At 36.8% G+C, this 12,703-nt stretch overlaps 1 protein-coding gene across 1 annotated transcript in view; it reads right to left on the reverse strand.

Moving 5' to 3' along the window:
- Positions 1 to 4,360, reverse strand: part of shroom2a (shroom family member 2a) — a 55,516-nt gene extending 51,156 nt beyond the window's left edge. The window contains exon 1 of the mRNA XM_081379833.1: positions 3,318 to 4,360. Coding sequence (XP_081235959.1) covers positions 3,318 to 3,521 — 204 coding nt within the window. The 5' untranslated portion in view covers positions 3,522 to 4,360. The remainder of the gene's footprint in view (positions 1 to 3,317) is intronic.
- Between the last annotated feature and the right edge of the window lie 8,343 nt (positions 4,361 to 12,703).

Raw genomic sequence — 12,703 nt, forward strand, 5'->3', positions numbered from 1 at the left:
GCGGCGAACGTCAGAAGAACTAGCCGAGGAAAGGCTCATCCAGCCGGGAAACATGAGCGCCGAGCGCCCGCTGATCGCATGGATCTCACAACCGGGGGGAAAAAATCATCTTTATAAATAAACCACAGATTTGAGCTTTAAACAACTACATTCTCGCCTGAAAAACTCTTAAAATTACATTTCGTGACACAGTAACAGTAGTATTATATTAAACTGTATATTAAAAAAATGGCGCTTCTTATGTTGTCATTCCCCTTGTAGCACGCGCAAGTGACGATTCCCTGTCAACCAATCAACGTCCAGCAGTGAGTCTAGCTCCACCTTTTAGTACCGTTCCACTGTGCTAGGTACCCCAATGGAAGGGTACCTAAAAAGTGGTACGGTACAGTTCGGCATTTTGGTACCATTCACAACTTTTGATAGTGGAAACGCAAATAAATGCGTACCGTTCCATACCGTACCGTACCGCTCAGTGGAAACGAGCCATAATGGTACATATTAGAACCCTTTTGAAGGGTACTGTCCCTGTGACAGCTTTTGTACCTTTTTTTCTGAGAGTGTAGCTTTTATTGGCAAAAACATTGAATATGCGCAAAAAGTCCATATTTACAGTGTTGACCCTTCTTCATAACCTCTGCAAACCTCTCTATTATTTATCCACGGCCGTGTTTCCGGGCATAATTGTGAGAGAGCTCACTCCCTTGGATAAAAAGCAACCTTTTTGACCACATGAATAGTCTTAGGATGATTCACGGCATGACACAGCACTCAAGGTAGCATTGACCTTTATTCTCTGGACAACTGATTTTCTAGAGCCTGGTTTCACAGACAGGGCTTAAATTAAGCAAGGAATATTATATGCTTTAGTTCAATTAGGACATTTATGTATATATATATATATATAAAAAAAACCCTACTGGTGTGCAATTATAAGACTAGGTCTTCCTCATGCTCCTATTCAGCATTGAATGTTATTATTTTGTTGATGTGATTATTATTGTGTCTGTAATAACATCATGACTGAATAAAGAACTTGAATTGAAATTGAATTGAAAATCTTGAGACAAAACAATGGCAGTGACATTTTAAGATATGTCAGTTCAAGTTGCGTTCAGTTAAAACAGCTCAGCTCATGCTTTTTAGTCTGGGACTAGTCTTAAGCCTGGTTTGTGAAACCAGGGGTAGATGTACCAAACAGACTCTTCATCAGAGAAACTAGCTTTTGCACTAGTCTTCTACAGTCCAATTGTACTTCCTGCAGAATTTCAGTCTGTCCTTGATGTTTTTCTTAGAGTGAAGTGTCTTCTTTGCTGCCCTTCTCGACACCAGGCCGCTCAGGCCATTTTGACACGACTCCTCAGGAGGAGACGGCCATGCAACTTGCTGGACACTCTGGGCCGTCCTGAAGCAGCTGAACCTCTCTCTTTGAAGTTCTTGATGATCTAGTAAATGGTTCTTTTCAAGTGCAATATTCTTTGTATCAATTTCCTTGCATGTGAGGCCATTTTGATGAGAAGCGATGATGGCTGCCCGTCTTTCTTTGGAGGTAACCATTGCTAACACAAGAACACACTTCTTCCCTCCAATTATAGCAATCAGTCTTATAATCCAATCAGAATGATAGTGTGATTTCACTTGACTAGTACTAGTTCACACTTTCCCATGTGCTGATGATATGATTAGTGAAATTATGTTAGCTGGTCATCTTGTGCCAGTGCCAAAAAACAGTGAAATTTGGGTTTTTGTTATAAAGGTGTTGGCCAATGAAGCTTTTTGCAATTATATAAAATACATCTAATCAGTCTGTGCAATAACCAAGAAACAACTCGAATCAACACCACAAAAACTGAAGCATCAAACTTCACAAAATGTCACTGCCAAAACTTTTGGCCATGTCTATACAGCATTTAGCCTACGCTCTCAAATGTGACAGTAAAGACTTTCACGTTGTAAAATTATATTTCAAATAAATGCTGTTTTTAATGCTTTTTAATTTTGTATTCAAAGAGAAAAATTGAGCAGTTTCCACAAAAATATTAAGCAGAATAACTGTTCTCAACATTAATATAATAAGAAATGCTTCTTGAGAACCTAATCAGCATATTGGAATGATTTCTGAAGGATCATGTGACACTGAAGACTGGCATAATGGCTGCTAAAAATTAAACTTTGCCATCACATTACATCATCAATACATTTTAAAATATATAAAAATATATAAATTATTTAAGAGTAAATTGTAACATTTCACAATATTGTGGTTATATAACAGTATTTTTGATCAAATAAATGCAGCTTTGACTTTGAAAGATGGAGACTATGTGGTACATGGATGATCTAATTTGACCAAACATGATCAGTTTGGAAAACCTCTGCAACTCAATTTGCATATGGGTTCGGTTTTGGTTTTCCTTTAAATTCTGACAACATAAAGCTCAAAATATTTGTCCAAACAAGTGCACTCTTTTTACTTTAAATAGCACTTTCTATGAGGTCTCATGATGTCTCATGACATAAACTCTGGTACTGTCAAATAACAAAGAACAGATTTATAGACTAATTAGGTGTACAAACCCTAAGGGTCCACGGTTGAAGACCAGATTAAGATACACTGTTCTGGTGCCCTGTGATAAATCAATTTAAAAATTGTCTGTTTCTCTACAAAGTGACTGCATTTTGATGGTTCCGACGATTTGAGACTGAAAGGTTAGACATTATATTATGCATGTGTATATCTGCTGACATGCTGTCGTATTGCCTGGACAAAGGAAGGAATTGCTTAGCCCATATTTTAAAAAATGAACTTCTTTATTTGCATGTTGCTTTCTTGTGAGAACTGTATGACTCCAAGAGAGTAAAACTTCCAGAAGAAAAGGATTCTTGCGTTGGCCGGGAATCGAACCCGGGTCAACTGCTTGGAAGGCAGCTATGCTAACCACTATACCACCAACGCTCGGCGAAAATCGGGGAACTATTCAAGCTCACCAGACTCATAACCGATGAGACCCTATATAGATAGATAGATAGATAGATAGATAGATTACAGGAGGAATATGAATATTAGAAATACAGTTTAACTACCTACTTTCATTGAACCAAATATAATAAGTTAAAATATTAGCCTATATTTAATTTATATATAGGCTAACTATTATTATATATAATTTATATAGCTTTACAACTATTTTCTCAGGTAACTAATGCTTTTTTGACACTACGTGAAAGTTACAGAGGTCTCTCTCTCTCTCTCTCAAACAACAATAATGCCAAATTTAGATCAACAGTCCTAAGGTCACTGTAGACGACGGATGACTTACCTTGGTTATAAGAAGAGGTTCTCTGTGCTCCAATCCACCTCTAAGGGTAAAACCCCATGGCGCTCCCCCAGAGAGTGTCACATCCACCACTTTCCATCCCTCACCATTACCGTGATGTTCATCAAAACTCCCAGATCTTTCTGAACTGTAAAATATCCTGTGGTCTCCTTCAGGAAAGCCGGAGTATTGGTTGATCGTGTCCATTTCATACGCAACCTGTCTCTCAACCAACAGAATATGGCAGTCTTTTGTAGGCTACTTAAATGCAAATGTGGATGTATCAATCCCCAAAGTCAAAATCCCACAGTCTTCCACATCAACAGCAGCTGTTAATGTTAATCCACAAGAACATCACATGGACGTCTCTGGATACTTTGTTGCGTTGTTTCCTCCTCTAGTCAAGACATCATTTAAGAGCGTTATTTAATTAGGTGTAGCCTAGTGTAAATTCACAAAACAAACTTCCAAACTAATACAAATTAGTTTTGTTTAAATTCCTTAAACGAAGCGCGAAGTTAACAGAAATGTTAAGTCTTGTTTGTTTATGGTTTATCTGACCTCTCTCTTTATGTTAGCATTAGCCAAATGATTCAGTTTAAGTTTGTATCGCCATCAAAATCAAGTAACGTTAACGTTATTTCCTAAAATAATAATACAAAAATCCTCACTGACTGTCGATAACGCAACCGTCCGGATTCAAGTCGTTAACCAGAAATACTGATTAGTCATACGGGTTTCGCTGTTCATAGTGAAGGTTGTGTTCTTCCAGTCCTGTGGTGAGTGTGTGTGTGTGCCGGTGGAGCTAGTCAGCTAACCGCGAGTCATTCAATCAACAAGTGGATGAACACCGTACTTTAGGCTACATCTCTTCCCTGAGCCACATTATAAGTTTTCCAACTGTTATACGAACCGAAACATATAGATTTCTCTCTTAGTTTTTATCCTAGCGCATAACGTACTCGGATATGAGACACAAAGGCTGCAATGCCTGTGGCAGAAGGCTGATCTGTGTTGGGTTAGTGTGGATTACGCTAACGAGACTCAATCTACCTGTGCGCTCGTCACCAACTCTGATAAGAGAGCAGCAGCGACCTCTACTGTTCACTGTGTGTGGCCGCACTAATTTGTAAGCGCTTGCAAACAAAATCATTGAAAAACAAAGGCTAATTTATTTAAACTTTTTATTTTTTATAATGAATGTACTGTTTTTGATTTGGGACTCAGGGTCAAAAGAGATGGGCAATAGGCTAGGTTGAAACTGCGAACTCTCTGTGGCCAGTTTCAACTCCATGTAAAGTCACTGATTCTAAGCCAAATGTTAGGCTTTTGTGTCGATTTAAAGTTATCTGTGACTCTCTTTGTTCATCATTTAACAAGAAAGATGCAAAAACAGCTCTGTTGATTAAAAAAAAAATGGTTTCATTATAAGAGTTACCAACTGATTTCCTGAAGGTGACTATTTTTAAGTTTCATATTATTTCTATTTATTTGTATTAATTTGTTGTCTTTAATTTCTATTGCTTTAGATGTTTGTGAATTACTTTTTTTAGTAGACTATCTCTGTTTACAAAAAAAACCTACCTCAAGTTTCTTATTAATGTTCAATAGTTTAAAAAAGAATTATTTATTTATCAAAATAGTAAAATATTGGTAGTGACTTTAATCGAACAATGTTCAAAAGTGCTTATAATTTGAGGAAGATTATGTGGGCTATTTTCAAAATATGGTGACAAATATGTCCCTTGATATGTCATTCATGAAAATTAATATTCAAGAAAGTCCAAACAAAAGGCATCATAATCTTACATTTTATTTCAGAATAGGATTTTGTGTGCCTCTTTATTTTGGTTATTATCAGGTATTGTAAATCTACTTATAAATATACATGTGTGGTTTTACATTGTTTAATGTTTGAGTAAATAAAACAATCTTAGAAAATGAATATTTTATGAGAACTTGTCACTTGTTAAAATAATAAAAAATTATTGACCAAAATAGGCAAAAACTGATCAAGAGAGCAAATAAAGTATGAATGTGGTAAATAAAGCATTCTCACCAATATTTCTTATATATATCATACATCAATAATGCATGCAACGTGACATCTCTTCCCAGAGAGGGCACTCACTGGTAGCTTTCCATTGATTCCACTGTCCAGTTCATGATTTAAAGTTCTATGAAAACAAGTTCCCAGTTGACATAACAAATCAGTGCATTAGATTCACTCTGTTTCACTAACCCAATTCTGAAAACATGCTATGTCTCAGAAGTATTATGATACTGTAGGCATGTGGAGTGAACTGCCCACATTCTTGGTTAAAAAAATGAAAAAAAATATAAAAAAATCATCTTTGTGCTTGCTAAGGCACACCTAATTTGGATTAATGCAGGGAAAAATAATCAGCTTTGTTGCTTGCAAAGCAATCCTGGAGTAAGACAGTCCTCTGTGCTTGCCAGAGAGAATCATATTTGCAGAACACACACACACTCTCTCTGTGTAGGCCTTCTATTGTGCCTACATTTTAAACCTAATATAGTCTCTCAATAAAAGTCCATTGGCAGCTCAACCTACCAGTTAAAAGTACACTCTGATGCCACTGTATGCACAGGTCGCAGTCATCCATGATTAATTTATTAATAACAATAACAAGGTCGTTATCATAAAGCATTTACATTTTAAGTTAATTTCATAGCATCTTTATTTTAGATTACACTACATTTAAACTCAATTAAAGCTCAGCATGAGTTTATTGATTTTAAAACTAATAATAAAAAGTATGAAAATATATAGAGTTGCCACATGAGTAAAGCGAGCGATGAAGATTACTAATACCACCAATTATGACTCACCCATTTATTTATTTTTTGAAGATTATTAGGGATGATTCCTTAATAAGCTTTTCATGGGGTGACATCTGTGGTTAAATTAGCATGAATATTGCACTGCAAAGTAAGGCCAGAGATTATTACTGAACACCATAAGAAACTATCAAGGAAACTTGATTTATGTCATATCTCAGAAGATTTTATTGGATCATCCATCATAGAAAGGTACAGCAGAACCTCCGTCTTTTATAGCACTGAGTGAGAAAAGCAAACAAGCAAGCAAGACTATCCACTGAAGTTTCATTGTCACTGACAGCCAAAAAGCAAAAGAGCATTTACACATTCAGCAACAGGTCATTAAAGACCTCTAAACCAGTAGTTCTTCTCATCAGCTCTCCCCATGCTAGCATAAAAAGAAATAGTTCTGCAAATTACCCAGTTGCCACACGAATTACCACACGAATAATGAGGTATTATTATACATTAGGATTAGAAACTAGTATTTCTGTCAAAGTAAATAAAGTCAGGTCCCACAAGCACATTGGTAGTTACAATATGTTGAATGTAATGTAAATTTCTTCAGATAAGTGTCTGCCAAATAGAAATGTATAAGTGATATCTGCCAATAAATGAGACAGAATTTGAGATGGTGGAAGACTTGATAAATATTATATGTATGCGATTCTACATGTGCAGTCACCATGAAATCAAAAGTGACCTTTCTCATTTGTTTATGGAGTATTGCAGTATTTATTATAAATTGCATTTTTTTTTATTAATGTGCCCTCAAAATCTTAAATCAAAATAACTTCCCCTCCCACTTGTAGAAACACTTTGTTTCTTCTTTAATGACATGTTTACTGTCATGTACATGATCAACCAGTCACTCACATGAGATCGACCAATAGCAAACCCCAATGATCCAAACAATCCCGATGGACAAAATAATGTCCAGTTGTTCAAGAAGCCGTTTCATACAGATATTCATCCCAATATAGGGAAGAAAAGACTATTGCAACTTCTGTTTCATGCCGACTTTAAAGGGTTAGTTCACCCAAAAATGAAAATTCTGTCAGTAATTACTCACCCTCATGTTGTTCCAACCGCGTAAGACCTTCGTTCATCTTCGGAACATAATTAAGATATTTTTGATTAAATCTGAGAGTTGTCTCACTCCTCCATAGGCTTTCAGAGGGACCGAAACTTGCTGGCCCAGAAAAGTTATTAAAGAGATCGTTAATATAGTCCAAGTGACTCCAGTGGCTCAATCTTAAGTTTATCAAGCGACGAGAATACTTTTTGTGCGCAAAAACAAACAAAAATAACGACTTTATTCCACTATTCATTTCCTTCTCTCTGGGCCTCTAGTTGGTTCACGTAGTGTTTTTGCGTAGCGCGTCTGTGTTACACGTCACCACGTAGGCTCACAATTGGCCGAAGCGGGTCATGTGTGTGATGCGTGATTACGTGCAACACAGACGCACAGCACAAAAACACTACGAGGCCCAGAGAGAAGGAAATGAATAGTGGAATAAAGTCGTTATTTTTGTTTGTTTTTGCGCACAAAAAGTATTCTCGTCGCTTGATATACTTAGGATTAAGCCACTGTAGTCACTTGGACTATATTAACGATCTCTTTAATAACTTTTCTGGGCCAGCAAGTTTCGGTCCCTCTGAAAGCCTATGGAGGAGTGAGACAACTCTCAGATTTAACTTAATCAAAAATATCTTAATTATGTTCCGAAGATGAACGAAGGTCTTACGCGATTGGAACAACATGAGGGTGAGTAATTACTGACAGAATTTTCATTTTTGGGTGAACTAACCCTTTAAAGAGTTTTCACATTTTTATTATGCTTACATTATGGTGTCCATGTAAATGTTTGGCATGCACACTACTTTTTATGAACAATATGACAACAGCTTTGGTATATGGATCACATGCAGTTCACTACTTGATTCTCATATCAGTGTCAAAAGTGTAAAGATGTTCTCCTGATCTCATCTTGGTATAGCCTACAGAAAGAAGAACACACACATACATTTAGCAGAAGCTCTAGAAATGAAGCGTTGAGACAATGGCAGAGTTAGAGGTGTGAGCATGAGTGCTGCATGCTGTCCTTGGTGTACTGCCATGGAAACACCACAATCAGACTTACTTTTGAACATTTTTAATTTATTTATTTATTGGTTGTTTCTTCAACCAGAAACAATGTTTTCAATCAGTCTAAAAGGGTTAGTTCAACCAAAAATTAAAATAATTACTCCCCCTCATGACGTTCAAAACCCTTAAGACTTTCGTTCATCTTCGGAACACAAATTAAGATATTTTTAATGAAGTCCGAGAGCTGTCTGTCCCTCCGTTGAGAGTTACCCAACTACTACTTTGACGCTTCAAAAAATTCATAAAGAGATCGTAAAACTAATCCATATGAATTGAGCAGTTTAGTCCAAATTGAGCTATTTCTGAAGAGACTCGATCACTTTACATGATGAACAGATTGAATTAAGGCCTATATTCACATAAACATTCATAAACTCACACATCAGTTGTGGTAGACGGACGCTCAAGCATGTTGGCTTGACATGCGGGAACCAGTGAGGTTCATTTCTCGTGTGTTACCCAGCACGTTTGAGCTTCTGCAATGAGGTTTGTTCTCGCGCGTCAAGCAGGTTCAGTTGAGCTTCCGTTTATGTTCTCTGATCAATGTTTATATGTGAATAAAACCTAAATTAAATTTGTTCATTATGCAAAGCGATCGAGTCTCTTCAGAAAATTTGGACTAAAGCATTCAATTCATATGGATTAGTTTTACAATCTCTTTATGAACTTTTTGAAGCATCCGAGTGGTAGTTGCGTAGCTGTCAACGGAGGGACAGAAAACTCTCAGATTTCATCAAAAAGATCTTCATTTGTGTTCCGAAGATGAACAAAAGTCTTACGTGTTTGGAACGACATGAGGGTGAGTAATTAATGACGGAATTTTCATTTTTGTGTGAACTATTCCTTTAAAGAAGTTGAGTTGTAAGCAATTTCAAAATCATTCTGACTGCAATAAATGGAAATGTTTACCTCCAACACCCATTACTAAGAGAAATGCATTATGGGGAAGAGGGAACATAAAGGTCTTGCATTCGTTACTATTTAAAATGAATCACAGCAAGAATTGTCTATGAAATATAAAATTCGAGCTGGTATAGTCAAGGACAAAATACAGAATAAGCATGAGCATTTTTAAGAGTTTTTAGATTCATTCCTTCTGCACTGCACTTTTCAGAGATCAGGCTGTTGCTAAGCAACTGTAAAATAAAGCAGAATCCTCTTAAGTCAGATAACCTCCTAACAATTGCTGTACAGTATACATCAATGTTCAATGTGTATTTCTCTTAGCTGATGGCCTGTTGTTACTGTAATATGGAAAAAGTGAATGTAACTGAAGTCTAGATATTCAAGGAACAGCACACCATTCAAACTCTTAAATATAAGACAACAGTTTTTGCCCTGTGGATAAAATCCAACAATGGCTTGAAATATTATATGTGAGAAAACAGGAAGCGTCAAAATCAGGTCTGTTGTTCACTCTTTTTGCTCATTTTTTATTGCAGTGTGCAAGTTTAACTCTATCATTTGAGTGTAAGTTGGCTATATTTGAATGAATGCTGGTGTCTGTTTATTTAAGCTGTTTATGACATTGTAAAGTCTATTAAAAACTACTAAGGCTTATTTATGACACATTGTAGACTATTGAGCAAATTAACCAGTTTAGATAATATTGAAAATGAAAATGGCCAGTTACGTTTATTTCCTTAAAAAGTGTAATTACTGCTGTCATTTTATGTAATGCAAAGCACCTTCAAATAGCTCAGTATACGTAATCTATAAAACATTGTAGGCTATTCTGAGTTTCTGTGATGCAAAAGAGATACCAAATGTTGCTCAGTGAAAGTGGCTCACTGGTGTATTTTGTGCATGATCTATAGTTGCCATGGTAATGATGGCTGAGTACAGTAATGAATATCATAGAGCTGTAGGCCTATAGTCTAATGTTCTCACAGCACAACATTTCTTATTTTCACACACAAATGAGACAATTCTCTTATTTAATAAAAAATACAGTAAAACAGTAATAGTGTGAAATATTATTATAAATTAAAATAAGTTTTCTATTTGAATATATTTTAAAATGTAATGTAAACTTTTTACAGGTACTGTATGTGTGCTTATATATGAACACAAAGTTCTGACATGAAACTCTAGATGGCGCAGGATGATAGGTCCTTAACTCAATCTGCTTGCACTCACATCATTCTCTATAGAGCACAGTTGATTGGTTCCTGCTGTAACAGTAACCAATAAGCTCGCTGCTCAACTTTTTAACATTGGTCAGCATTTGCTGTAGCAGTGCAGCACGCTTTCATAAACCCTCCACTTCCCCAGCTCCACCTGTATAGATCTGCTATGGGTAGTTCATGTATGCTATTTTGTACAGCAGCAGCATGTCTTACTTGCTTACAGCAGCTTGTCATGTTTGTATTGGCAGAAGCACTACTTTAGTCCCATACTTGCTCTGCAGCAGCATAAATAATCAACAGCAACAACAATAACAGCAGCAGCGTAGCAGATCTATTCAGCCAAGACCAAATATCAACATAGTCATATCCATTACCATGACAAACACTCAGAGAGTTGTCATGACAGATGTATGTATATGCAACTTTTAATGCCTTTTGCAGGCTCAAAATGATTCAACCCCCTGAATCCCTCACAACAGCACAAATCTGCAAAACAGGTGTTGTCTCAAGCACACCTGATGCAACTAAACAAGAGCTTCATTAGTTGCACCAGGTGTGCTTGAGCTAGAACACATGAAATATCTGAACTGGCTGGGTTTGTTGAGTGTCAGGTTTGACTGCATGTTAGAAATATGGCTAAGTCAAAATAATGGTCCAAAAAGTTAAGAAAATATAGCATCACCCTTCACAAACAAGGAACAGGATACAAAAAGATAGCGAAGGCACTAAATGTTCCTAGAGCACAGTTTGCAAGTTCAAATGTAAAGGAGGGCAGAAAAAAGGAAGCTATCAATGGCTACAACCAGATTTCTGAGAAGGCAGGTTCAGAAAAACCCTCAAGTGACTGCAAAAGACCTGCAGGAAGACTTGGTGGCAACTCAAGACGTACACTACTGACTCAAAAGCACAAGAAAAGTGCTCAAAAAATATTAATAAGCCACAGAAGTTTTGGGATTCTGTTCTGTGGAGCGATGAAACAAAACTGGAACTCTTCTGTGCTATGGATCAGCAGTACGTCTTGAGGATGAAGAATATGTATGCTGAAAAGAACACTGTCTACAGTTAAGCATGGTGGTGCTTGGTGATGCTCTGGGGCTGCTTTGCATCCTCTAGCACTGGAAACCTGCAGCGTGTGGAAGGCAAGATTGATTCACTGAAGTATCAGTAAATAGGAGAAAATGGCATGCCGTCAATGAGGAAGCTGAAGCATGGGCATCTTTGGACCTTCCAACTGGACCCTAAGCATACCTCAGATTCCACCAAGAATGGTTGTAGAAGAAGTCCTGGAATATTCTACAGTGGCCATCACAGTCACCTGACTTGAATGCCATAGAAAAACTCTGGTGGGAGTTGCAGTACGCAAACCCAAGAATATTACTGAACTAAATGCCATTGCTCATGAGGAATGAACAAAGATTCCTTAGAAACGCTGCCAGAAGCTTGTGTCTGTTTATACATCTCATTTGCAGCAGGTCATAACAGCAAAAGGTGTTCTAAGTACTAACGATGCTTGCCATGAAGGGGTTTTGAGACTGTCAAAATCATTAAAAGTTGCATTTTCCTTTGAATTTGTGGAAACCACTTGAAACATTTGTTGTCTTGAGGTATTTAAATTTTGTTTGATTTGTTCATTGCAAACAGCGGAAAGTCTGTAAATTATATATAATTGGTGATTCATTTGAGGAGTGTTGGATTCCAGACCAGGGTGTGACAGTTTAGACAAGCTTCTCTCACGATTACACTGTGCATTTGGTTTATTAAAGCAAATGACAGATAGTCATGGGAATTTAACCAGTAGGCATACATGCATTACCTGGGAAATCAAACCCACAACGCTGCATTGTTTGAGCAACTCTGACGTTTGTGATTAATTGAAACATTGCTGAAAAGTCATGTAAGATTATGAGGGATGGAAATATATTATTTGAAAAAATCTAACTTTTTGTTTTGATTTCCTTTTGGGCTCTCCAGCATTCTTTGGAAATCATACATTTTGTGTTTTCTCTCAACGCTTGCAGCGGGTTTCTCTCACTAATGCTGAAATAAAAACCCGGAATAGAGAAAGAGCTGGAGCCAGTGATCAGAACTCTGAGCGGGGAAAATAAATATCTGTGACTCCGCTCTATGCCAGACCGGCTTTTAATCTGTGCGTTGATTGCAGATGCTTAATGAACTAATTTTTAAAGAAGAAATATACGAGCTAATTGGCCGATTTTTGTCTGAATTGTGTTTTTTATTATTTATAGTTATTTATTTCTGTTAAAGAA

Source organism: Scardinius erythrophthalmus, assembly GCF_964197995.2.
Source record: "Scardinius erythrophthalmus genome assembly, chromosome: 12".
Taxonomy (NCBI): domain Eukaryota; kingdom Metazoa; phylum Chordata; class Actinopteri; order Cypriniformes; family Leuciscidae; genus Scardinius; species Scardinius erythrophthalmus.